Source organism: Peromyscus maniculatus, chromosome 1 (assembly GCF_049852395.1).
Source record: "Peromyscus maniculatus bairdii isolate BWxNUB_F1_BW_parent chromosome 1, HU_Pman_BW_mat_3.1, whole genome shotgun sequence".
Taxonomy (NCBI): Eukaryota; Metazoa; Chordata; class Mammalia; order Rodentia; family Cricetidae; genus Peromyscus; species Peromyscus maniculatus.
Window position 1 is genome coordinate 193,826,781 of NC_134852.1, and position 27,710 is coordinate 193,854,490.

The 27,710-nt window shown below is 43.4% G+C and overlaps 1 protein-coding gene across 9 annotated transcripts in view; it reads left to right on the forward strand.

Moving 5' to 3' along the window:
• The window catches only part of Lcor (ligand dependent nuclear receptor corepressor), a 133,312-nt gene extending 105,607 nt beyond the window's left edge, over positions 1-27,705 (forward strand). For all 9 annotated transcript variants that reach the window (XM_076563094.1, XM_076563096.1, XM_076563093.1 and 6 more), the window contains one exon: positions 13,381-27,705. In XM_076563094.1, coding sequence (XP_076419209.1) covers positions 13,381-17,821 — 4,441 coding nt within the window. In that variant the 3' untranslated portion in view covers positions 17,822-27,705. The remainder of the gene's footprint in view (positions 1-13,380) is intronic.
• The last annotated feature ends 5 nt before the right edge of the window (positions 27,706-27,710 follow it).

Here is a 27,710-nt window from a genome sequence, read left to right on the forward strand (position 1 = left end):
ACTGTAACAGAATTGTTACTCAACATACAGGCTGTTGCACTTTCTGTTGTGTGTGCTTGAGTGAAATGTGGTAGTTTGATCTCAGACTGCATTTACAACCGAAGAGTTGACTTTAGAGATTAGTGAAAATTAATGATAAAACATTGTAAAGAAAAAAAGCATACTGCAGCTTTGTTTGTTCAGTGTTCACATAAGTTCCAGAAAGTAAGCCAGTGTCAGAAATCTAATGATTGGGGCTGAGCTTGTGGTACAGTGGTGAGTCTTTGCCTACCATGCATTGGGTCCTCAGCTTGATGTGTATGCAATATTTTTATATATATATATATAAAACAAAAGAAGCCTCTAAGTCTTAGATTCTGAGTCTGAATGTTTTATGAGCATGCAAGAATACTTTCTAGTGTTTATTGATTAGTACTTTATCTAAATATTCAACACTTAGATCACTTGTGTTTTATTTGTGAAATAAGGGTGTTTGGCTTTTAGGTCTTTTTTTTAAACCTTGAATCTTGTACAGATAATTTTTAATTAATTGTGAAATAAATATACAAATCTGTTTGAATATTGGGAAATAATTAGCAATCCTTTATAGAATAATAAGACATTAGAAACCTGGTTATATCATTGCAGTATTTTCTCAATGAAAAAAATATTAAAGTAGATTTCAACGTTATTTTCTTTTTTTCTTTTTTTTTTTGGTTTTTCGAGACAGGGTTTCTCTGCGTAGCTTTGCGCCTTTCCTGGAGCTCACTTGGTAGCCCAGACTGGCCTCGAACTCACAGAGATCCGCCTGGCTCTGCCTCCCAAGTGCTGGGATTAAAGGCGTGCGCCACCACCGCCCAGCTTTCAACGTTATTTTCGATATCTTATGTTCAAAACTAGTCTACTATGTTAAGTATTTATTATGAACTATAAGTGAATGAGATGGTACTTTTGCAAAAGTCATCAAGCAGTCACTTTTTATTCTATTACTTTATTATTATTTTATTCTATTCTTATTTTGTTACAGTTTCTTTGTTGGATACAGGCTAGTTCTACCTTAAATATTCAGACATAACATAGGCCTGGCGGGGGATGGGGATCATGGACTATATTCAGTTTTAGTTAAAATTAACCTTTTAAGAATGTACAGAACATGCCCGGGCAGTGGTGGTGCACGCCTTTAATCCCAGCACTCAGGAGGTAGAGGCAGGTGGATCTCTGTGAATTTGAGGCCAGCCTGGTCTACAGAGCGAGTTCCAGGACAGGCTCCAAAACTACACAGAGAAACCCTGTCTCGAAAAACCAAACCAAAACAAACAAACAAAAAAAGAATATACAGAACAGGGTTCTACTCCAGAGCAGTGTGATAATTTATACATGTGAAACTTGAACGTATTCTCTACTTTCAAGGTGTCTTGCAGGAACCCAGCCCTCCTCCCCTTTTTAATTGTAGTTAAAATGTTTAAGGCAGGTGTAGTAGCATAGGTCTTAACTCCAATACTTAGGAAGCGGGAGGATCATGAATTCAAAGCTAGTTGGGGCTACATGACGAGACTGTCTCAAAATGTGGGAAAATTGTCATCCTAGCCTTCCCCCCCCCCAATTTTATTTATGTGTATGAGTTTTGTCTGTGTGTATGTCTCTTTACCACTTGCTTGCTATGGAGGCCAGAAGAGAGCATCCGATCTGAAACTGGAGTTAGAGAGCATTTATTGTGTAGGTGCTGGGAAATGAACCCAAGGTCTATGGAAGAGCAGCCAGTGCTCTTTAACTAATTTCTTTTCTTTCTCCCCCTGCCCCCTGTGCATTGGTGTTTTGACTGCATGTATATCCCTGTAAGGGTGTCAGATTCCCTAGAACTGGAGTTACAGACAGTTGAGAGCTGCATTCTAGATGCTGGGGATTGAGCCCAGATCCTCTGGAAGAGCAGCCAGTGCTCTTTACTGCTGAGCCTTCTCTCCAGCCTCCCCTTAACCATTTTTCAAAGTACACAGTTAAGTGCATTCTTATTGTACAATCAGGCTTGGTTAATTTGGCTGACTAACGTGATTCCTGATACCATTCTAATCTTTCATTCTTGAGGTGAAAACATGAATGTTGGGGAGTTTAAGGGATTTAGTTTTGTTCATAAAATAAATAGCCTTTAACACAATTCCAAGCCATTACACTTCTCTATACTACTATAGCATGAGTCACACAATCTAAACTGAAAATGAAGGATTTTACCATTAGATTCGGCTCAACTAATTAAATTTCAATATCAGTTTGATTCGAGCAAACATGTCAATCAAGGAAGTGAATAATATCTATTATTAAAAGCCATGGGACTTGGTTGCAGAACAAAAATTTTAAATTGAAGCCTTTTAAAGTCCCAGTAAACCTGAATAGGTAGGAAAAGAGGAGCTTTCTAAGTCTGATAGACAGAATTTGATAGGCTCAGTTTTAAAGGTCTAGCCTTCTATTCCATTGCTACACAGTTTTGACAAGCTACCAAGCCCATTTCTGTCCTCTGTACAAAAGGGCTGCAGTACCTGGCATGTCTGGTTGCTGTGGGACCTAAATTAGACCCTGCATGTAAAATAGCACTAAGGCAGACTCTTACTGCACACCTGGAAGTGCCCAAGAAATTAAGGCAGAAGTGAGTTCCTAGGAGGTGTCATAATTTACTGTGAAAGTAGGAAGAAATCAGATTGCTCTGTCTTGTGAAGAGCGTTAGAACTTTGAAGATGAGGCAAACATGTTTATGTTGGACTGAGACATGGGGAATCTTGTTTTAACCCCAGTTGAGGACTGTGGTTTGTGGTGAGATTTTATTTGTGCTGAAATGTGATATTTTATTTGTATGTTAATAAATAAAGTTTGCCTGGAGATCAGAGGTCATAGCCAGTGTAAACAAAAGTCAGGTGGTGATAGCACACACCCTTAATCCAGTCACATGGCAGGCAGAGTCTCTGTGTGGTCAAGCACACAGACAGGCATGGTGACACATGCCTTTAATCCCAGTATCAACTATAGAGACCTGGAGGTCTGTATAGACAGGCAGTGACGAGGAAGTGATGTGTCTGGGCTTAGAGCCAATGAGAAGGCAGAACGGCCAGGCAATAAAGGTGCAGGTTAGACCGGAAGAAGCTGGTTTGGTTCTCTTGGAAAGTGACTGGTATGGTGAGCTAAGGTTAGTTTGGTGGCTATCACTATTGCTCTGATCTCTATAGCTTGCACCCCTGTATTTGGCTCTGTGTTTCTTATTTAATAAGACTGCTTAGAAATTTGTCTACAGTGGTTGAAACCTGAAAAAGTGCTTTTCTGAATTGTGTGATTCTGTTTTGGGACAGTTAAACCAATCATTCCTTGTTTCTTTTTTCTTTTTCTTTCTTTTTGGTTTTTCGAGACAGGGTTTCTCTGTAGCTTTGGAGCCTGTCCTGGATCTCACTCTGTAGTCCAGAGGCTAGCCTCGAACTCACAGAGACCCCCGCCTGCCTCTGCCTCCCGAGTGCTGGGATTACAGGCGTGTGCCACCACTGCCCAGCCATTCCTTGTTTCTTAAAAAAAAAAAAAAAAAAAGCAAACAAACTAAATCAAAATAGAATCTGTGTCAAAGTAGAAGATACAGTTTTAAAAGTCTAGAGAGAGCTAGAAAGATGACTTGTCAATACTGGCTGCTCTTCCAGAGGACCAGGGTTCATATTCTCAGCACCCACATAGCAGCTCAGCAGCATCTGTAACTCCAGTCTCAGGATCTAATGCCCTTCTGGCCCCTGCAGGCACCAAGCACACGTGGTGCACGTACACACATATTTACAACCAAGCACACATAAACCAGTTTTTTTTTTTAAACATTAAGCCAGGCAGTGGTGGTGCACGCCTTTAATCCCGGCACTTAGGAGGCAGAGCCAGGAGGATCTTTGTGAGTTCAAGGCCAGCCTGGTCTACAGAGCGAGATCCAGGACAGGCACCAAAACTACACAGAGAAACCCTGTCTCGGGGGGAAAAAAAGAAAAAAGAAAAGAAAACTAAAGTAAAATGAAATGTTAAGCATATTGTCTTAGTGTTCTATTGCCGTGAATAGACACTATGACCAAGGCAACTCTTAGAAAGCATTGAATGGGGGCTTGCTTACAGTCATAGAAGTTTAGTTCTATCAGTATGGTGGAAAGCATGGTGGCATGCAAGCAAGCGTGGTACTGGAGAGATAGCTGAGAGCCCTACATCCGGACCTCCAGGCAGCTGGAAGAGAAAGAAACAGTGGAACTGACTTGGGCTTTTGAAAGCCCATAGCTACCCCCCAGTGACACACTTCTGCCACAAGACCACTACTCTTAATTACACTTGATTACACTTAATTAGACTTAAGACACCTTGATAAGGAAAACCAGGCAATGTAGCTTTTGTAGAAAGATAATGATTTGGGGGGGGGGGGTAGAAGTAACCATGAGATGTTTTGATGTTAAGGACTGGGCCATCTATGTAGATTAGAGTGTTTAAAAGTAGACAAATAAGTTGTAATATTAGCCTCTCAAAGATGGTTTTACATGTCCTAGCCAGTTTGTATGTGTGTTGTATGTGTGTGTGTGTGTGTGTGTGAGAGAGAGAGAGAGAGAGCGAGCATGATGGGGGGTTGGTATTAAGGGTCAGTACTGTTTCTGAAACTGGTTTCGTTATGTATCTGTGTAAATGGACTTGGGTACTCGGTGACATAGTCTAGTATTTCTTTGTCCTGGGTTAAAATTCAGGTCCTGTAGTGGCTTTTGAAACCATTGTGTACATCTACTTTCATCCCCGTCGTCTGGTGTCTTAGGGAGTCCTCTAGGATGAACCTGTGTGCTTTATCAAAAACTTACATGTCTACTATCTAACCTTCAGATTTCCCCCTTTTCACCTTTTTTCTTCTGTGAGTTGAGATATGAAAATTACATGTTCATTTAATACCATACGAAGTGACTTAATAAATTTGTATATTATGTAATATTCAAATCAAGGAAAGTACATACATCTCCTCAAACATTATGATTCCTTTTAGAAAACATTCCAAATCCTTCCCTTCTTTTTTAATACATAGTATAATTCATTGTCTATATTTACTCTACTGTGCCGTATGACACCTGAACTCATCTCCCATAAATTCTGCTGGGTTGATTTGAATATGTTTTCTTTGAAAGCTCCTTCCTGTCTTTTCTGATTGTCTGTCATAAGGGTTTTTCTTCCCCTTTCAGTTCCATTGGGATATATACAAGGAAAGTCATTTTTGCTACATAGTTAACTTTATTTCCCTGGTTTATTAATTACTTCATGCATGCAATGAGCTACCCCAGACTGTAATCAGTGAAGTTCCCAAGTTAGAATAGACCAGAGGTTTTGACCTACAAGAGCTTCACAGGCAAAGGGAGGAAAAGGGTTGAAAACTGTTAGCTTACAGCATCGATGCTATTTAATAAAAGGAGACAAAGTCAGAGAAGAACTGCCACCACTGCCCACAGGGAAATCGGCTGAAGGGTGAGTGTGAAGCAATGGGAAGTCGGCAGCAGATTCATAGATAAAACATGAGACAAGTCCTGGTTTGGACTTTGGAAAGAGCAAATATGAATAATAGGAAACAGCATCTAAAATAAACTGGTGGCAAAGAGCTTGCAAGGTATTTGGTTTTCTAAGAAAACCAACCTATGTAACTGAACTCAGTAGTGTATTGGAAGCAAGGGAAGCGATAGCAATAGTGATAAATATTTAATATGGCCTCTTCAGCTTTGTCTGCATGGGGGGGGGGAGAGAGAGAGAGAGAGAGAGAGAGAGAGAGAGAGAGAGAGAGAGAGAGAATACATTTAGTTACATTTTTGTCTTCCAGTGTTTCTAAGTAAAACCAACACGAATCTAAGTTCATTCTTACACCATAACACCTTACACACCTTACACCATACCTCAGCAGTGGCCTTGGGTGTTTCTGAATAAAGTGGTGCAGGATAGCTGTCAAGGGCTAGTAATTACGAGAGTGTACTGCAGAGAAGGAAAAGGAGGTGTAAAACACTCAGGCTGTGGGCAGTGTCCTGAGTCTATAGTCCAGCTTCTCAGACTGAGGTAGGAGTGCTTGAGCCCAAGAGTTCTGGACCAGCACAGGCTGCATAGCAAGACCCCATCTCTTAAACTAAAATATGAGCTTGGAGCAATGGTGGCAGTTAAGAATACTGGCTGCTCTCCTAGAGAATCTGGGTTCAAGTCCCAGCACCCACATGACAGTTCACTGCAAATCTAGTCCCAGGGGATCCAACACCCTCTTCTGGCCTGTGTGGGCACCAGGCATGCACTTGGTAGACAGACAGACAGACATGCAGGTAAAACACCCATACACATAAATTCTTTTAAAAAGAAACTAAAATACTTTGTTTATCCTGATAACTTCAATTTTATACACACACATTTCCTTTTTCTCTTATCTAACATCCATAAAGTAAACAATTAAATCTTAGGCATCTTTAAGTAATTACTTAGGAATTATATGTGATTGTGTCCATTTTAAGTAATTTACAAGGCCATCAAAGGCCTTAAGCTTTAGGATATACCACAGATGTGTGTAGTTCTGAAATCTAAAATTTCCAGAGTGGAAACTTAAGAATCTCAAGAGAACACGAGAAAGTTAAGAGAGAGGAGGTCCCATAGAAGCCGTGGCAAAGGTCAGGACATCACATAGTCATTTGGTCCAGAATATCATCTGCAGGTTTTTCTCTTCCTCTCCCCCAAAAGATTAAGATGATCTGTCAGAAGCATAGCAGTTTGTTGAGAGGAAACATAGTTGTGTTGCTGAGCTTGTCGTGGAGTGTGACGTCCTTTGATTTTATGTTTCTGTTGCCTCCTCCCATAGCTGTTTAGATGCCTTGCATAGTAGAGATCTTTTTATTTGAGATTATGATGATTATTACAAAGGAAGTACATATCCATTCATGGGAATGTATCTAATGATGGCTTCTTTAGCACTTGGGCCATGCCAGATCTTTCAATAGTTGTTTGTCTCTTACCACTCTTAAAGGAACAGGCAGCATTACAAAATTAGTTCTCCTTCCCTTGGGGAAGAAGCCTCTTCTGTCTATATTTTGCTTACGGGGTTGGTGTTTTTGTCCTGATGATTTAAATTGGGAATTAAAGGGCAGTTTTCCTAAAGAACAACATAAATTTAATTTTTACTTGAGAAGAAAGAAAAAGGAATAAATAGTCTAGTGTCTGGCTTATCCTGTGCTCTCATGTGATGGTGATCTTACCATCCAGACTTCTGACTCTGTAGGTCTCAGGATACATGACTCCTCAGCTCAAGTCTGCCCTGGCCAGAGCTCTGGCTTCCTGAAATGTCAGTTGGTTTATTTCCTAAGTCTGCTTCCGTTTCCTAGGAGTTCTTCTTGTTATAACACTTAGTTTGTCATCTTACTAGATTCATTTCCATCACTCAGTGGTGTAACTTCCAGGAACTGTTGTTTATAATTTATGCCATCCAGTCCCAAATCTCATCTTTTACATCCTTGAAATTTCCTTTTGTCTAATGAACACCAAATGTAATATGTTTGATCTTACAATGTCTTGACTGGGATGATTGAGTTACAAGCAAACGTGAGTTTGGCGGAGAGGACTTGAGAAGTGTTTTGTTGGAAATGTCCCCTTTCTGAGCTCATCATACTGCTGGAAAGGAGTTGGCCTTTGCTTTCTGCTCCTGAGCTGCTTGGATTCACACCTCCTCGCACTTACCATTTGCTAATAGGCCTAAAGCATAAAGAGTATCCTTGAATCTTCTTTGTAATTTATTTTATTATAATGTAATAAGTCAGACTGGCTGGTTAAAAATCAGAAAATTTAAAAACCAAACAAAATGAAGAACAGGAGATTGAGTATACATGCCTTAAACTACTGCCTGTTGTTTAAGAGAGCCGTTCTGAAAACATCCTCGTAGCAAGGATATACAATAAGGCCTGTACGCTGCTGTCTGTCCAGCACCAGCCATTTCCCCCATTTCGATTATTAGTTTATAATTGATGATGTTTGCTTGCCCCTGCTTTGAGCGCACTTGATTAGGAACCCAGTGCATGGAGAGAAAGCAGTTACTAAGGATGTTTGGCCTCACTCTTCCCCACACTGCCATTAGCAGTGCTGACTCTCGGAGAATCACTCCCACTGTGGGAAGAGATCACCCCTACACTGATCACCCAGCACACACAATCACCACCAGTTCTCCAAAGTATCTAGAATTTCGCCTAAATTGAGATCATCTGGATTTCAACCACCTAGAAAACATGAATTAAACGGCTTGACTTCTCGTTTTTTTCTGTCACTTTTGCTTGTACTTAGATTCATGTGTGGTGTGTGTGGCAGCCAGAGCTCTGTATTGGTTATTCTCCTCTATTGCTCCTCACCTTAGTTTTTGAAACTCAGTCTCACTAAACCTAGAGCTCACCAGTTCAAACTAGAGCAGTGGTTCCCCACCTTTCTCGTACTGTAACCCTTTAGTATAGTTTCTCATGCTGTGGTGGCCCCCAACCATAACATTTCATTGCTACTTCATTACTATAATTTTGTTACTGTTGAGTGTCAGAAATAACCTGGTATGCGACCCCAAAGGGGTCACGACCCACAGGTTGAGAACGACAAGACTGGACTGTCTGGTCAGTTGGCCCCACAGATCCTCCTGTCCTCACCTCCCCAGGCTGAGATTACAAGACCTTGGCACTAGGTGCCTACTTCCATGGCCCATCCTTCATGTGGGAGCTGGGAGCAAACTCAGGCCCTCACACTTGCATGGCAAGCACTTTCCTGACTGAGCCACCTCCCCAGTGCCGTTGTTTTTACTTCTGCCACTTCTGTGGATGGAAACTTGACTGCTAATGACTTGGAGGCACAGCTATACACAGTTTGTTTGAATAAAGAAATATTTGCATACTCGTGGCCATTTTGACTATACATAGTTGTGTCATAGCCTTTGGGTCGTCCCTTTGTTTAGATAGGAGATAGTCAAGGGCAAATATGCTTTCCTTCTGCTGCCATCAAAGTATTCGGGTCAGTCATAGCTCAAGGGTTTCTGGGCTCTGTTGCTGAAGTACATGGTGTCTTCAGCAATAAGGACTTTCCCGGGGGAGCAAGCAGCAGCAACAGTGATAGGCTGTATGTTGGGGAGTCCCCCGGATGGCCTGGCCAATAGCTCAGAAGAGGGCTTCTCATGTTTGGTGTGGGGGTTTTCATTAGGTGGTCTTTGGCTCTTGGAGGAAGCACTGTCAACCCAGATGAGAAAAGGTCATTAAAACCATGTATGTATAAAAATTATACAAAATTATATGTATTATAGTTTTTTAAAGGTAAATAGTTAAATTCCTTGCAGCTTTTTCTGGCATCCTTATTATTTTACCCTCCTCCTTCTATAACCTCCCTCCCTTAAGAGCTCCCTTTTCCCACTTCCCCTATTAGACCCTCCTATTCCCCTCTCTTATTGCTCACCAACCCCACCCACCCCTCACCCCCGAACCTGTCAGCAGACTTGCCACACCCTGGAAAAGACTTAGGAGTGAGGACATGGGAAACATCCTTTCCGGTTACTACCTAGCAAAAGTACAACTTGGACACCTTGATAGGGGACTTGATACATAAGCCAAATTGAGTACTCTAGCCAGTCTACTCTGTTTAAAGCCTTCTTTCCCCTCCACGTTCTCAGACCAGCCCTTTCTGCACCTAACATTAGCTCCTATGTGCTTAAGTGTTGGTCTCTTTCAGTCAAGAAAATATATTTTGGTCATCAGTGATAGTGCTTTCCCTACCCGGGAGTCCTTGGGTGGTTGGTTACAAGCTGGCTGCTGGGGAGAGTACCTGAACCTGTTACTCTAGGTTCTAGATCTTTACATTTGACATTCTGCTCCCTGCCACCTTTTCATCTGTCCTTTCCTGGAAAATAACATAAGCATCGACTGCCCACCATTTATATTAACCGCAGGAATGTAAGTATTGCAATATTGACTAAATAGGAGAGTTCAGCTGTGCCCAACCTCTGATCTAGAAAAACATCATTGAGTAAATCATTGAAGATAGGGTTGTGAAGCAACACGTTGCTTTTAAATTGTGCCTCTTAGTTTTTATGAGTATTATCTTATCCTTTTACCACACCCTTCTGAATTAGGCATTGAGCTCAAGGTAGAAAGACTGTGATCAAGGCCATACAGGCCATTTCTCACCAAGGAGATAAAACAAGGACGAATTCTGAGAGTTGCAAGTCAGATTCCCTTGTCTTTACAACCTCTCTCCAGTTTACTAATCCCTGTGACCTCATTGTGCTTTGGTGGTAGTAGTCAAGTATTTCTGCTTGATAAATAATTCACTTAACTATTACAGGAAGGACTCCTGTTGAGCAGAAGTTACATGTGATTTTAACATTACATGAAGTCAGGCAAATGATTGCAACGTCTGTAATATATTTTCCTGTAAAGATCATATTTAGTCAGGTGTCAAGAATGTAATATGATATGGACTAATCACTGAACCAAAATACCATGTTTTTCCAGAGTTAGAGTGAGGAAATTGTCTGCATGACAGTATCTCTCTACTCTGGGTTCACTGCTAGTTGCCTAGGAGAGTTAGTGTGAATGCTGTATTTGAGCTCCATTAAAGATATAGGGATACTTGAATAATGTCAAGCACGGGTAGAACTTAGCCATTTAAAACTGGCAAACAGCCATTTAAAACAGATGGACACCATTTTTTAAAAGCCAAACATGAAAAATGCAGCAATAGAATTATCAGGAAGTTAAGATTAACTCTAAAAATTAAATAGCCAAATGGTAAGAAATTAAAAATCATCTAAATTTAGTTCCTCTTTAGAGGGGGAAAGTACGTAGTAATTTGGAGGCACGGGCAAAAGTGGTTTTATGGCCATAGTTGTAAAGTTAGCTGTTTAATGATAGCTGGACAAAGGTTGGTGTTAATGTGCAGGCTCGTGGCTCCAAGGACGCCACTTATAGGCTCCTGCCTATGCATCCAAATTGCCAGCAAAACATTCAGTTCCGAACCTTAAAGCACTGTGCTTAGAACATATCACTTGGTACTGTCTTCTCGATTCTCTGCCTTTGTCCTGATGGTATGAATTACTGATTCTCAGAGAAACAAAGGCGGATGGGGAGAAGATGTGTTAAGAGACAAGGTGACACTGTAAAGACTTACACAAAAATAATAAACAAAAAGTGGAGTGGGGGAGCTAGCAAAATGGCTCAGTGTATAAAAGTATTTGCCACCAAACCTGATGACCTGAGTTTAGTTCCTGGGACCCATCTGTTTGGAAGGGCAAAACAAACTCACAGAATTTGCCTTGTGACTTCTACATGTATGTTGTGGCACATGTGCACATGAGAGAGTATACACACATACACAATATAAATGTAATTAAAAATTTAGCTGGCCATGATAGCATATTACTGTCACCCCAACACTTAGACAGTGGAGGCCAGAGAAGCAGGAGTAGCTCGTGGTTAGTCTCAGCTGCACAGAACATTTGGGGTCCCCCTGGGAAACAAACAAACAAAACCTTGATTGCTTTTGCTGGAGTGTGCTACCACATCCATAAGCCAAACACATAAAAGGCAGAGGCAGGAGGATCAGAGAGGACTGGTGCAGGTTCCAGGCTAGCCAGAACTAGAGAGAGAGACCGTGTCTCAAGTTAGAAACAGAAAGCAAAGGTACTTAAGCCCCACTTTTGTGTCTCTCAGTATTCTGCTTTTCAGTCCCAGGACACAGATGAGGAAGCTAAGGTTCAGTGAGATGAGGTCACTTCCCTGGAATCCTGTAAATGTCAGGATAGGAGTAGAATCGGGCATCTCATTTTTGAGCTCCTGTGTCCTTTTCCTACAACTCCACTCCCAGTGGGAGGTGGGAAGACAGGTGATGCAGACTGTCTGCAGTAAGCCTTCCTATAAAGGCACCTCCTGCCCGGGAGGTAAAAGTCAAAAGACAGCATCAACATCTGTTCACACACGTGTGAAGTTACCCTCCATGTTCTGTTGTGCTTCATACACCGTCAAATAATAGTCTCCTACAGGTCTACAAACCAGAGTGTGTGGGGGAGAAGTTGTAGCAAACCGGGCCCCATCTAGGTGAGCTCCGTAAAAGCTGTGCGTCCAGAAGCACAAAGCAACTGTAAAAGCTGTTGGCCATCCTACAGGCCATCCCTGTGACCTGTCTTGAGTCTAGTATTGGCCTCTTCCACCACCTTGACCTTGTGGCTTAAACTCTGAGAGCTTGTCCCAGAGAGCAGACACATGCTTCACAGTATGGAGACAGCTTTCTTGCAGAGCAGCTGTGTAGCTGTTTACTGCTGATGTTCTAGGGAATTCAGTGGAAGGCTAGTGTGATACTAATACTTCTGCCTTGCACCAGTCGAAGCTGATAGTTTGCCATTCATGTTTCTACTTCCCATCTACCTCCTCACTTAGGCTATAAATCAGAACCTGCTTGTCATTCCCCTGTCTAATATACCTAAAATGTGAACATTCTTATTGCTGTTTGTTTCCTGTTCTAGAACACTATTAGTGGTTCTCCAGCCAATTGCTCTTTCTGAGAAATTGTCTTATAGCCATTGAGTTCTCTAAATACTTCTAAGATGATGTCTGTAATGCAGTATGTCTGAATTTTTATCAGTGTTAATAGACTTAGACTAGTGGTGGTTTTAACACGGTTGCCTAGGCCTACAACAGAAGTTCAGGTTGAGTATCCCTTATCCAAAATGCTTGGGTCCGGACATGTTTGGAATTTTGACTTTCTTCAGATTTTGAAATGTTTGCATATATTTACTGAGCTTTCTCAGGAGAGGCCCAGCTGAATGTTAGAATTCATTTATGGTTGAGACCCACTGTATGCAAACAGCCTAAAAGGAATCTTACACAGTATTTTCAGTAGTCTTGCATCTAACAGTTGCATGGTGTGTGGTCTTCCACTTGTACCTCCATGTTAGCACTTGCAAACGTTTACATTTTGGAGCATTACAGACTTTTGGATAAGGGTTGCTCTATGTTGACCATGTGGAGTTAATAATGTGGGCAAACTTTATTTTCAATATTTCCTCTAAGACAGTTATTTCTGAATTATTGAAGTGTAAAAGTATGAAGTAGGGGATTGGAATGTAGCTCAGTGGTAGTGTACTTTCCTAGTTTGTGCCAGGCCCTCTTTCATTTCCTGGTACCATAAAAAACAAAATGTTTTTGAGACTAAGATGGGCTGGCTTTATATTCTAGTTATATTTTCCTTATTGAACTAAAGTAAATGATGGACTTGGAAGTCAATGACAGTTTTGGCTAGAATGCCCTTTCTCTTTAAAATATAAATAGCATCTGATACAGTTCATGTTATAGAAACCTTTCATTGGAAGTGCACATGCTAATTTCTTCTTTTGCTCTGTTTGTCTAGTAAGAATTCAACAGAGGCATCAGCAGTTGATTCTAACCATCCATCGAAGCCCCCACTGGAGAAGTTTATGGTCAAACTGTGCACGCATCATCAGAAGCAATTCATTCGTGTCCTGAGTGACCTATACACCGAATCTCAGCCAGGTACTGAGGACCTGCAGCCTTTAGATTCCACAGTGATGGATGTCTCCACTTGCAGTGCAGATTGTGCCCAGCTGAGCTGCAGACAAGATGAAACGGATGATGTGTGTCTCGATGGGAAGTCTCCTGCTTCTGTAAATTTGTTCTTAGACTCCTCGGGTTCTCCTAGCTCTCTGAGTGTGACTGAACAAACCATGAAGGAACCACCTCCTGAGATAGACTCTGTAGATGGAAGAGAGAATGCCTTGACCATTGTCCAGAAAGATTCCTCTGAACTTCCAGACATTCAACCTAACTCCAGAAAATCAGCAGACAGTCCCACTGTGGAATGCCTCACTACATTGGATTCTTCCTCTTTTAACTCCCTCCACAGTTCCAAAAGCTTAGAGGGGCAAACCACTGGACAGGAACAAGACATCAGCATGAAACCCTGTGAGGATGGTGAAGACCATGCCCCAGCCTCAGTCGAAAGTCTGACTGCAGTGGACGTGGCAGCTGAGAATACTGAAGAAGGTGGTAGCTGTATTGTTTCTCAAAGAAACTCATTCAAAGCTTTATCAGAAGAGAAATGGGACTCAGGGTTTATGGGAAACTCATCTAGTACTGCAGACAAAGAGAATACTTTACAGTGTGGCTCAAAAACATCCTTACACCAGGATTTAGAGGCAGATGAACAAGATGCGAGGCCAAAGCAAGAGAACCATCTTCATTCACTAGGTAGAAACAAGGTGGGTTACCAGACATACCCCAGCGACCAGGGCCATTTTGATCATTCCAAAGGTGATTGGTTAGCTCCCAGCCCCACACCAGCTGTACACAGAGCACCCAATGGTCACTCTCGAACCAAGATGATAACAGCCTCCATCAAGACTGCTCGGAAGAGTAAGAGGGCATCAGGCTTGAGGATAAATGATTATGACAACCAGTGTGATGTTGTTTATATCAGCCAACCAATAACAGAATGCCACTTTGAAAATCAAAGATCCATATTGTCTTCTCGGAAAACAGCCCGAAAGAGTACCCGGGGATACTTTTTTAATGGTGATTGTTGTGAATTGCCAACTGTTCGCACACTGGCCAGAAATTTACGCTCCCAAGAAAAGGGAAGCTGCTCACCGATAGCACCAGAGGTAGTGGTGACTCCCAAGCAGACTCTTACACTTCCCACCTCAAAGCACATAGTAGGTGTGCAGCATCCAACAGTAGATCTGCAGCTTCCCACAGTAGGTGTGCAGCTTCCCACCGTAGGTGTGCAGCATCCAACTGCAGATGTACAGCTTCCAACTACAGATGTACAGCTTCCCACAGTAGGAATGCAACTTCTGCAAGAAGATACCACTGACGATCCTGGGAAGGAAAGAAACTCCCTTGAGGAAGGAGGCAAAGACATGTCATCAGCAAAAGAGTATCAGGAGCCAGAGGTTTGCCTTACTGTGAATGAACAGGATCCTAGCAGCTCCCCTACTCCAGGAGAGACCACAGCCTGTAGTCCGGCATGTCTTCTGCCTGCACCCCTCCCTGATGAGGGTATGCCTAATGTTCCAGAAGGCAACATTGCAGTCTCACCTCCAACAGCAAGTGCACTATCTTTCCTTGAGCAAGACCAGCCACCAGCTTCTCCTCTGGAGTCAGAGGAAATGCATACACTCCAGGAGTGTCACCTGACTCCCACAACCGGAAGCACCCCCTTCATCTCTGGGGAAGATGGTGAAGACCAGCTGTGTAGACCTCAGTCTTCTCCTGAAACAGTCGTCAGAGAAGAGCATTCTCTGTGCTCAGAAAATGAAAGTCCTGCTGTGGGTTTCGATCCTCCCCTGAGTCTAGAACTGTCTGAGCATGACCAAAGCATCAGTACTGAGGCTGAGACTGGAGCTATCCCTGGGGAGACGCTGTTGCTAGAAGCCGCCCTGCCCCTCCTGGAAAGCAGCATTGTCAGTGATGAGAACCCGGGTGAGACCGAGGGAGGTGAGGCAGCCAGTGGAACTGGACAGCTGGAGATACATGACTGTGATAGAAAACACTCATCAGAACAGGATCTGAGTGAAAACTTGGACTCGCCCGAAGAGAATGTGGACAAGAAGAAAAAGTGTAAAAAGCTCCCTGAGGCCTCTGATAGATGCCTAAGAAGTCAACTTGTAGATTCATCCTCTGCTGACAGGTGCCCAGGAAGCCAAGGTTTAGATTCATCCACTGCTTGTTCTGAAATGAAGGTTTCTAAAAATCCTGCCGTAAAGCATTCTAAAAGAGAAGGGCGCTCTGGTAGGGCAACCCCCGAGGGCTCAGTGATTGACAGCATCCATACAGATGATCTGGAGGACACTGAAAACCCCAGTGTCGGTGAACGTTCCTCTGATGAAGATACCACGCAGGAGGGTGAAGGAGTTGGAGTCATCACAAGGCAGACTTTAAAAAGCATGATGGCAAAGGAAGTTAAAAGAGAAGAAGGGGAGACTTCCCCAAGCAGTGACCCCACCACAGTTGGCCAGCCACTGCCTGGGAAGAACCTGGAAATTAATGTCTGGTCCAAAATAGATGAGAGAGATGCACATGTGCCCTCGGAAAGCATTCCTTGTAAGAAGGACCTGGAGCAGGTAAAAGAGAAGCTGGGACACATTGCCACACAGGATGTGGAAGCCTCTGTGAGTGAGGTAGACGTTGAGGATACCCACTCTAAAGATGATGCTGGCCTTCCTTCATCTAGCTTAGCTGGGATATCAGCCAGTCAGAGTGGTGATCCTGCTGGGCCATCAAAATTGGTACCAAGACCTAAGAGATTGCCTTCTTCAACTTACAACCTGAGACACGCTCATTGTGTGGATGCCTTGGACACTACAAAAGTGACTTCTGAAAAGCAAGTCACACCAGTCAGCCCAGCACCAAAGGAAAGTGAAGCTTCTGAGAGTGTGGAGCCCTTGGATGAGGACGATGCAGACACGGTGGTGGAAGAGCAGCCCAAGTTTGTGGGATGGTGTGCAGAGGAGGAGAACCAGGAGCTGATCGCCAACTTCAACGCCCAGTACCTGAAAGTTCAGAAGGGCTGGATCCAGTTGGAGAAAGAAGCACAGCCAACAGCAAGAGCAAAGAGCAAGTCCGACAAGCTGAAGGAGATTTGGAAGAGCAAGAAGAGGTCACGGAAGTGCAGGGGTTCATTGGAGGTGCAAAAGTTTTCTCCTGTTCAGATGCTGTTTATGACAAACTTTAAACTGTCTAACATCTGTAAGTGGTTCTTAGAGACAACAGAAACTCGGTCTCTGGTCATTGTGAAGAAACTAAATACTCGTCTTCCAGGAGACATCCCCCTTGTTAAACACCCTCTTCAGAAGTACCCTCCTGCCACCCTATACCCCAGTTCACTACAGGCAGAACGCTTGAAAAAACACTTAAAGAAATTTCCTGGAGCCATTCCTGCTAGGAACAATTGGAAAACACAGAAGCTGTGGGCTAACCTGCGAGAGAATCCTGGCCAGGTGGAGCCAGAGGCTGCCAGTGACAGCAGCCTCGGCCCTAACGGTGAAGACACTGTAGAGGAAGCCAGGGAAGGTAGAAATAGCCATCCTCCCGCCAACCTGCCTACTCCAGCCAGCACCCGGATCCTTAGAAAGTATTCCAATATTCGAGGGAAGCTCAGAGCCCAGCGCCTGGACAGCTCACTGGGCGGACCTTCCGAAGTGAAGCAGGGCCAGAAGAGCGTGTGCATCAACCCGCTGATGTCCCCCAAGCTGGCCCTCCGGGTGGGTGCAGATGGCTTTCCTGTCACCCCCAAGAGGGCTGAAGGACGCAAGAGGAAAAGAGGGAAGCAGATGCCTGAAACCTTGCTTAAAGTAGAAGGTCAGAACAAGCGCAAAAGAGCAGAAGGCTGCGGAACTCAGGATGATAGGGACAAGGGGCCAGCAACAAAAGCCAGCAGAGGCCTTTCTGCCAAGAAGCTAGCTGCAAAGGACAGAGGCAGCCAACTATCCAAGAAGATGACCTTGAAAGAGAATAAAGTGAGAATCTGTAAAAAGGCTCCCGGGAAGAGCTGCCCACCATCCAGGAAAGAAAAAGAGAATGCGGACAAAAGGCCTAGCCATCCTGCTGCAGCCTCTGAAGCGCTGACAAAGCCTGCCAAGCAAAAGGGGGCAGGAGATGCCTCTACAAAGCCCCCCAAAGCCAGAGGGAGAAGCAGGAAGCTGAGCAGTGGTAGGGGCCGAGCCAGACCCTTGACAAAAAGCCCAGAGAGCCAGGCTGCCCAGAGAAAGAGAAAGCTCAAGGCCAAACTGGACTCTTCACAGAGCAAACGTCGACGCTTAGATTCCAAGTGAGAGCTGGTTGGCCCCGAGAGAGGCTGGCCTCTACAAAAAACCTTTATCTCGCATTAACAAAATCTGCTTTTTATAAGCTTGTTAAGCCTTTCACGTTGCAGTTACAGAGAACACCAGTTTGAGATGTCAGAAAATGCGTCTCAGCTAGAGACGGGAACTTGAAGAGAGTCCTTCTCCATGGCTAAGGGAAGTTGTACATTATATTCTGGTTGTTCCTTGGGTTTTAAACTTGGAAACAAGCAGTTTTTGTTTTAAGAAGTACAGTGCCTTATTTATCATTTTTGTTTAAAATTTGACAAAAGCTGAGAAGCTGATGTATGTGACTAAAGGCTTGTATTTTATACTTGACGCACAAGCACTTGCTCTGTCACTGAGGAGGCCACCGCTGCGCATGCGTGAGCGAGTGAGGAGCCGGCAGCAGCTGCCTGTGCGCCCCTGGACAGGTGCACCTTGCAGACCGCAGCACAACTCCCCTTTCTGTCTTGTCTGGTTTTTATTTGAGTGATATTTGAAAGCTGAACCAAATCATTTCTATGGTATGTGGAGAATGCAGGGGATTTATAATTATTATAAAAGATTAATGTTTCTGTTTCCTTCTAAAACTCATATTGTTTATCACCCCTTCATCTTTTTTTAAAATCATTTCAGATCATGTTCTCTAATTTGTGTGCCCATGGGACAAAAGATGTGCTAGAAACACCCCCCCACACCCCCAAACTATGTTACTACTAACACTTGTCATCCTCCAGTTTGGGACCTTGCGAGCTTGGTATTACTACTCTGTGAGGTGTGTGTTCTATTCTGTTGCAGCTTTTTGTGTATGTTTTCATCTTGTAGCTATCATTTGACCATTAGGATGAGTGATTCTTTGTTTCCATTCTTATGCAGAGTACTTCCCTATGCAGTGAAAGTCCACATGTCTTTCCGGCAGTAGGAAAGCTTAGCCTTGTGCATATGCATCTAGGTGTATCTGCATTTAGTTAGTGTCTCCTGGTACTAGTTTCACAGGGAAATTCTTTCTTCCCCATGCAGTGTATCTGTAAGCTGAGAAATTAGCAATGGCCAGATTGTTTGCAAGTAATCCAGTGTCTCCATGCACATCCCTAATACCACTTTCACATCAGACTTGGAGAGCAGTGGCCTTGAAAGACTAGGACACCCAGGCAGCTACAAGAAGCTGCCCAGAATCTCAGTGGAGCCACACCCCCATCCCCAGCTGAGTGAAGCTCAGCTGAGACTCTGATGTGACTGTTCGTGCCTGGAGTAGGCGTCTGTCTGGAGTAGGCGTCTGTCTGGAGTAGGTGTCTATACCCATTGATAGTTCCAGCCTCGTGGCTAAATGCTTGCAGTATTGCCCCTCCCACACTGCTTCACTGTCCCGTGGCTCCGAAATGAGAACTACAATAATTGAAAGTGGTGATGCTTGTCTTTCCTGGGTGGAGCCTAACACAGCCCCATTGGCTTCACTCAATTCCTGGGACATTGCTCCATTGTACTGTGTGTACTTGACATTTCTATTGGGCCAGTCAGCAAACCACTTGGTTGCTAAAGCCTCCGTCAGCTTTGACGTGTCCTGTCACCAAAATAGGCTTGCGTGGACAGCTGCTGCCCTGTGCTTATTAAAAGATTCTACTTAGGTTGTTTCAGATCTTTTTAGATCAACCCAGATGGACTTCTTTTATATGCAAATCATGATAAAACAGGCCTTCTACCTATTTTGCTATTGTTAAAGGTTTGCTGCAGATAATGGAAACTTGTGATAATTGGGTAGGACTGGAGCATTTGATTCATGAGAAATTGAGAATTGTGTTGAATTTCACGGATAATGAAAGTTGTCGTTTCCTTGTTTTTAAATGTCCCCTCTGTCCCGTGAGCATTCATGGGCTTTCCCCTTCACTGCCTCCTCCCCCACCCCTAACTTTCCCCACTCCCCATTATTCTTTTTATTATCTTTGACCTTGACCATTCACAAGCTACCTATCGTAATGAGACTGCTGAGTGTGTGCTCGAAACTCTTTCTCAGCATTAAGTTGCACAGAAGCATTAATATGTTTTAAGTAGGTTCATTTTAATATTTAAAAAATGGTTTTAAGGCTTAAAAGAGCTTTTCCTATAGTTCTCACTGGATATTGTTGTTGTAGTGACTTAAACAGCCAATGTGAGGTGTGTCAATGCCTGTACATAGGAGGCGCCCTTGGCTGCCTGGTGACTCCCTTGTGAGGTGCTTGGGTTAGGTTAGAGGGAGGAATGAGTGGTAGGTTGGTGGGACGCTTCCTGTTCCAGGTTCATACTTCATTCCATTACTTTTCTGATTGTGTTTTCAATTTTAAAAGCGTCTTCAAGATAGTAGCCTGCAGTTGAGGGAGCTGTGTGGGAGTGTTTGTTACATACCCAACACAACAGTGCAGTAGACATCCTTAACAGCTTGCACTTGATAGTAGTGACATTTATGTAAATGAACATTCTACAAAATTTGGACACTTAAGTTTTTTTAATTTTTTCACATTTATTGAACTCACTTTTGATGATCTAGTTAATTTTGTTAATAGAAGAAGGGAAAAGAATCAAAATTTGACAGTAGTTCTAGACTTTTCTGCACCCATAGCAGATGCTGGGAAATCATCCCTTCAGCATCTCCATCCTGGCTTGGCCTTGACTCCATTCCCTTTGTTTCCCTTCCTTCTGTAGCCATTTTCAAATACAACTTGCCAGCATATACACTGCACTCTGCCCCGCACTTTGATCCCGAGTCTGAAAGGCATCCTGCTCCTGGCCCTGTGCTCGGTGAGGTGGCTGTCCTAAGGCTGGAGCTGAAGTCGATGCCGCAGGACCGTGTTCCCTCTGCTCAGGATCTAGAAGATGCCCCAGGAGCTATCCGAGAAGCTCTGTGTAGCTTGCCTAGAGCGCAGACTCCCTGGTATGGGCCTGCTGTCTTGCTGGGGTTCAGAGTCTCGCTCACCCAGGCACTTTCTCTGTTCTGGGAGCTTCCAGCATAGGAATGTTACCTGAGTCTATTGATCCATAGTTGCTAGTTCCTGGGAGTCACTGGGTTTTGCTGTTTTTATTTTTGTTGTTGTTTGGTAGTGGTGGGTTTCTTTATTGAAAATTTTACACTGTCTTATTTAAACCACAGTCAAGCTATGGGGTGTGTGCCTCATCATTCTGTAATGGTTTAGAGAGAAGAGTCATCCGCTTCCCCCACGACCCTCTGAGCATCACTCAGCCACAGGTGAATTTCTCACTGTGCACATAAGTCATCAGCAAGCATCACTTTAAGACAGATGCTGTATATCAGGATTTGGCCTGTTTCCAGCCTTGTAGTGGCTTCTGTAGTGAGGGCACAGCTGTCACTCGTTTATGGACAACATTTCTATTGATTAGCAGGCCTGAGAGTCCCATAGGAAATGACACCATGCAAACTGGAGATTTTGTGGTGTTGCCATCCGAAGTCTGTGCTTGTCAGAATACCAGAAACGAACTGAATAACCCAAGAAGCTGTCCGTAGCTGGAGAGCCACCTCCATCCCTCCAGTTTCACCAGTGCAGACCTCCTCTTACTCACCTGTGAGCTGTTCCAGACATGCAAAATGTGGGCCGGCTGCTCATGTGTATAAATAAAGTTTTATTGTCATATAACTATGCCCATTTGCTTATTGATTGTCCATGGAACAGTGGCCATGAAGTCCACAAAGCCTAAAACAGTTAATATTTATATCTTTGAAGAAGCCTGCTGACCTCTGCTTTAGAAAATAATCTCTTTTGGGAATAAATATTCCCCATTTCTCTTCTTCTGCCTCACACCCTCTGTCTCCCACGCTGCCCCCCATCTCAGCTCCATCTTTTAAGCGCATTTCTGTGTTCTCTTGCAGTAAGAGAGGCATGTCATTGAGACAGTTTCAAAGTAACTCAACTCTAAATAAGCAGTGTTTTAAGTCCCTCCCCCGCCCCTCAGTGAAGCCACCACAGCCTGTAGACCAGAATACCTGAACAAGCTGCCTTTGGAGTTCGGAAGTCATGTGGACTGTCCCATGGTTCGCTCCCATAGTTTCTAATCATAGAACTGCCCGTAGCTTCACTTGTTTACTAAAATAAGCCAAGACTGACTGTGATGGGATTAACTGTGCTTCTCTTGGACTTAAGAGTTCTCAGCGCCACATGTAGTTGTGGGAAAGACAACCAAAGCACTCTTTATAATGGATTACCATTGATCTGTTTTCAGTCACACACTTTCAAAATAAATTTACTAAAGACAAGCTAACAATAGAATGGTGGTTTTTGAACTGCTATAGAAAAGAAGGACAAAAAAAAAAAAATTAGAGAACGTTTAACCTGAGTATGACTAAGGAGTTACTGATTGTATCTTTATATCAAATCCAGTCAGCTTCCAGAGTGTTAGTCCTGCCCTCCCCTCCCCTCCCCCAAAACTCAAATAAAAGTTTCTATTCTGCATTCCAGAATGAAGTTAAATATCACGCCAAATTTAAAAGATGGGACCTTGTCTCCTAATTAGTGGACAGCACTGAAATTTGGACTCCGGGCCTGATGTAAGCTAGGCAGACATTCTACCACTGAGCTCTATGCCTTGCCCAATTATTTTGAATTTTTTTATATTTTCTTATGACTTATTAGCCACTGAAATGCTAGAATGCTTGAGATATAAAGTCACATCTGTATATGTAAATCAGTCCTGATATCCACGCAGCAGGTACTTTTCCCTGTGCTTGCTCCCAAATCCTTTGCAATGAAAAGATACTTTTAGAAACTTAAAAACCAGCAGAACTTGGAAACTTGCCTTTTGAGACAGCTTTCAGAATAATTCAACTCTTGAAAATTCTGAAGAGTCCTATCACCTATAAGGGATGGATGGTAAGGCCAGCCATTTTGCAGTACCCCATTATTCTACACACAAGTATGAGCAGTGTGCAGAAGCTGCCCTTATTCATGCTTTTGTTTTTGGGTTTGAGCCATTGCCTCCTCATGGGATTGTCCTTTCTCAGGCTCTAGGATGGTGTCTTTCAGTGCTCTGGACCCAGCCCTTCCTCTGGCAGACAGGCAGCTGCCCAGGCATGTGTGCCAAGGAAGGAGACACAAGCTTTCACACCCTGTGGGCCCATCCTGTCTGACGGGTGCAGTTTGTAAACCACTTGAAAGTCTAGACTGCCTGCCTGAAGAGCATCTGGGTGCCCATGGTATTAGAATACACCAGAGGTTGGATGAATGGATTTACACTTTTTGAATTGGACAAGCAGAAATAATAAAACAATTAGCAAACTATATGTGGTCCATACTACCTAAAATGCTTACTGCCTGACCTTTTAGGTAGGTCAGTGTTCTGATCTTTGCAAAAGTCACTATCAAATTGTGTGAGCAGTTAGGCACATGGTTTCTTTGTGCATATAGGCCAGCACTGCAACAGTCCTTTTGGGTTTGGGGTATCTTGCTTGTCTGTCTCAGCACACAGTTGTCTTTGTGCAACATTCTTGATAGTGCTTCTAAGGAAGAAAGAGATTGTCTTTGCTCATTGGATACTTGCTGATGAATTGCGGATATAGCATATCTACTAGGGTCTAGTTTAAAGTACAGTCTTGAAAAATGCAATCATGATTGTTATGCATCACAGTGAACTTGACTGATAGAGACATTCCATCAGCAGTGACGCATGCTGATTTCCTGTGAACATAGAGTCTGAAGTAGTGCCTCTCTGAAAGCATAGGAACTGGTAGTTTCGTACCCATAGCCCTCCATTTCTCTTCTGTACCTAGGATATGTGCAGATTTACAATTCTCAAGTTTGGTCAATATCTGTGAATATAAGTGGCTGATCTTTGTGTGTTTGAAAACTGAGTCCAGGCCATGCATTTTTGTTGGCATGGCCAGTGTGCCAAAGGCACCTTATCTGTGCACCAGCAGCTTTAGGCAGAACAAGTCCAGGGCCCTCTTGGTCAGGCCTGAAGCAGCTCCTCCTTTGGGGAGTCATTCTTGGTACCTTGCCTTTTCTCTCCCCTTCTGCCTATGCCACTGGCCCCCTTCTGGGTGGCATCTTCTCTGGGACACTCCCTCCCCTAAAGTGCTTCTCTGAATGCATACATGTCACATGAGAAAAATTTCTCTTCGTTGCTAGATTCTCACAGTGTTTAGTGGACTGGGTCTAAATGCCATTCAGTGATCACCTTTCCCCCACTCCAGTTGGTACCATGGTGTACATCTCGTGTTGTGTTGTAGTTAGAGCTGTATGTAGTGTTCGGAAGCATTTGTGATAAAGACACTATACGAATAAGATTTGCATAATTTTGTATATTTATACCCCAGGTAGGGATTATTGCTAGAGCCGCTGTGTCGTAGGGTAATTAATTTCACTAGTGGCTTCTGCGTTCTTAGTAGGTTCTAGGAGGCTGTGTCAGTGACTGGTTTCAAATACATAGAGTGCATATTTATACACACCACTGTGGAGTTTATTTTACTGTGTAAATAGTGATATTTTCCTGTTCAAATGCTTCTATACAAAGTATTTATTTTAACAAAATTAGTTAACTGTCAAAAGGGCTCTCCAAAAACTTCTTGCCATCTGTTCTCCCAGCTCCCATGCTCAGCTCTCAACCCCTAAACATTACAGTAAAGGCAGGAGGCTGTAACCGGGAAGCCCTTACTGTATTTGGGTAAACACAGCATAGATCGGGAACCTTAATGCTGCTCCCTCTGATGCTCCATCCCAGACCAAAGTGGGGCTTGAAGGGGTATAACTTCGCTCAGCCCAGCATCAGGGCTTCCCATAGCAGCTCAACTCACACATGCACCATTGGTACATACGTTCAGCTGTTCACTTCCATGGCCTGTGCAGGAATTGACCTTGGTTGTAGTCCCAGGACAAGCAGACTCATGCCTATGCAATGAGGAGAAACCACTGTGGTTGCCAATGTGAGCTTCTAATCTGGCTTTCAGAATTCATGAGAGTCATCCTTTCACACATCGATAGGAGACACACGTCACCTTCTGCACATTGAAAAAACTTGGGAACACCTTGGCTTTCCTCCTCATCCTTTCCCATCAAGCATCTGTGCAGATGTGGTCCCATCCCACCCATCTATAACCCATGGTTCTAAAATGTATTCAACTTTACTTCTCAGGAGTCCTGGTCTGCAATTCAGAGTACCCTAGATGTCATGAAACCAATGCTTCATGGTTATGCATGGCCCTTTTCCCTGTACCTCATCCATGGGCACCCCATCTGTCACCATGCTACTCTGCCAGGATGGCTGGGTTGACCTGCAGCTCCAGGACTCTAGGGTGCTTGGAGACCAGGTATGAAGGGATTACTGTCAGCCATTTGAACTGTAGTTTGCATATTTCCTATGGCCTCCCTTTGTCTTTTCTAAACAAGGAAGGCACTTGAACAGCAATGCTGGAGAATGTTTTTCTAAGATGCTGTTTGTAAGCAAATCTGATTTTGAGATGAAATGTGAATGGATAACTAGGTGCCAGGGAATTTAGCACTGAACTAGACAGTCAAAACTTTTTTTATCCTTTGCAGAAAGTAGATTCTGTTGTCATCTAAATATTCACAAGATGTAATGCTGTAAATAGTTTTCTAAAAATATTTATTACATGTGCTGTATGCAGACTCATGTTCTGAGTGATGTTGGTTTGCATTGTATTGTAGAAGAATATATTTTGAGTGGTGGACTTCTTTCATACTACAGTTCACTCATGGAGAAAGAAACAAAACCAGCAGGTTGAGAGCTGTTTGGGGCATTTGATCTGTAATGGACCATCCAATCCAAGCTTTAACCGCCCCCTCTTCTCATCTGGTTGTGTTATATATATATATATATTATATATATACAGGTGTACAGTAAATTGGTCAGTGCCCGGGTCTGCAGAGCAGACTTCCAGGTGTTCTTTCTGATGTGTTTCCATAGCAATACGACCCCAGGTGCTGACCAGTCCTGTTGTCTCAGAGGATCGGGTTGGGGAACAGCTCTTGCGAAGCCTCTTGCCTTTCCTAAGAGGCTGCTTTACTTGAATCGTTTCTTCTATTTCTTCTGCACGCTCCCATGTCTCAGAACTGCAGCAGTGTGTGGGAACTCGCCTAGCACCAGACACATCAAAAGTGGACACGCCCATTGAAAGAAAGGTTAGCGATTTCCCAGGAACTTGTAGTTTCCAGAACAGATGAGACAAAGCTCATTTGGCCATAGAATAAATGTAAGGATTTTTTACCTGAGAAACATATGTGGCCTATTATATTTCCCCCTGCTCTGTCTGACTCACCTTTAGAAGCCAGCCTATGTCCTGCCTTCTGCCTCTATGCCTCAGCTCAAGATGTCCATGGTCCCGAGAGTCTGCTTAGGCTCTTAGTGTGTCCAACTCTGTTGAGCAGCCTTTTCTTGTGACCGTCCTAAACTTAATGAAAAGGAATACCCACACCCAGATAACCATTGTTAGAAGTGACGTAGTTTTTTAGGCTTTTGGAATATGTCTCTCTTTTTTAATATATATATATATATATTTCTGACGGTGTTTGGGATTTTTCACTAGTGTTTTTTAGATTGAAGTGGGTGCATTAAGGTAAACTTTCCACTGCTGAGCCCAAAAGCGTGCAGAGGAAAGAACTTGCCCTGCATTGTGTTGTTGGGGAGGTGACTACTTTGGTGAGGGGTGGGGGGAGGGTCCTGTAGATGATATGGAGGTGAAATAGAAATTCTGACCAGACGTTTCCTAAGTCTTTGATATTTTGTAATGAAAATCCCCACCTTAGCCTCGCTTAATCTCAATGTAAGCCTGCTGTTTACCCTCAGGGAACAAGTGGTTTTCACAATTGAGCTCCTCCAAGGTCCTGGGCCAGTGCCTGCGGACGCTGGTCATCTTTGTGATCTCATGGCATTATTTTCCCATATGCATTATGACATGAAGAAGTTCAACCCCACCCTGTATGAAAAGCACAGCCCAGTGCCCCAATTTAGGCTAGTGTCAAGCCTTTGAGGGGCCTGGGGGTCCTAGGAGGCCCATGCAATTTAACTGAAGCTCAGGTGTGCATTGGATTTTGCTTCTATTAGGCCACAACCCTTCAGAATGAGTTTAGGGCAGGGGCTACAGACCCGGCTTCGGTTCAGGGAGCTGAGTCTCCACCGTTCTCAAGTTTTTCCTGGTCCCTCCTGGTGTTGTTGCCGAGGTCAATCTTGTAGGTGTTTGGATGTGCTCCTTTCTGCTGTCTTGTGAGTCTTAGCCAGTGCTCCGGCTGCCCAAGAGCGGGGCCTCTGGAGGGTGCAGCCCTCCCTGACCCCGGCACCTTCCAAACTAGTCAAGTGAGAAGAGTCTGCCTGTAGCCACCGGGCAGAGCAGCATGTGCTCTTGGGGCTGGATTTCACTGTTAGTGAGTGTAGGAAAATACTGTGTCTTTAATGGATGAAAATTCAATGTATGCTGTGAATCTGTTGGTTTGAAACATTGAAAATTTTTCATTAGACAATGTTTACATACCTCACCTGAAGAACCTTTGAGAGTGTATATATGAAATTTAAAAATATATTAAGTTGCTTTAAAACAGTATGTATAGCTATAAAAGTTGGAGTTATTTTAACTTTGAGTATGTACTAAGTCTTTTAAATATTGAAATCTTGTAGACTTTTTGTGCTTCTGTGTTTTTGCTTTTCCTGTTGGACCACATAGATAACTGTGTTCTTGTTATTAATAAAGGGGCCCACACTGAAATCCAAGCTTGGAAGGATTTCCTGTGGTGGCTAAGATTTTATGGTTTGGTTTTGAGGTGATGGGGTGTGGAGCTAGAGGACGATGTGTGGGAGGGATTACTCTAATGTTGACATCTATTCTGTGAGCTTTTTCAAGGCGCTTATTTTATTGCAGCATATTAAACTTCTTTGATATTAAAGTGTG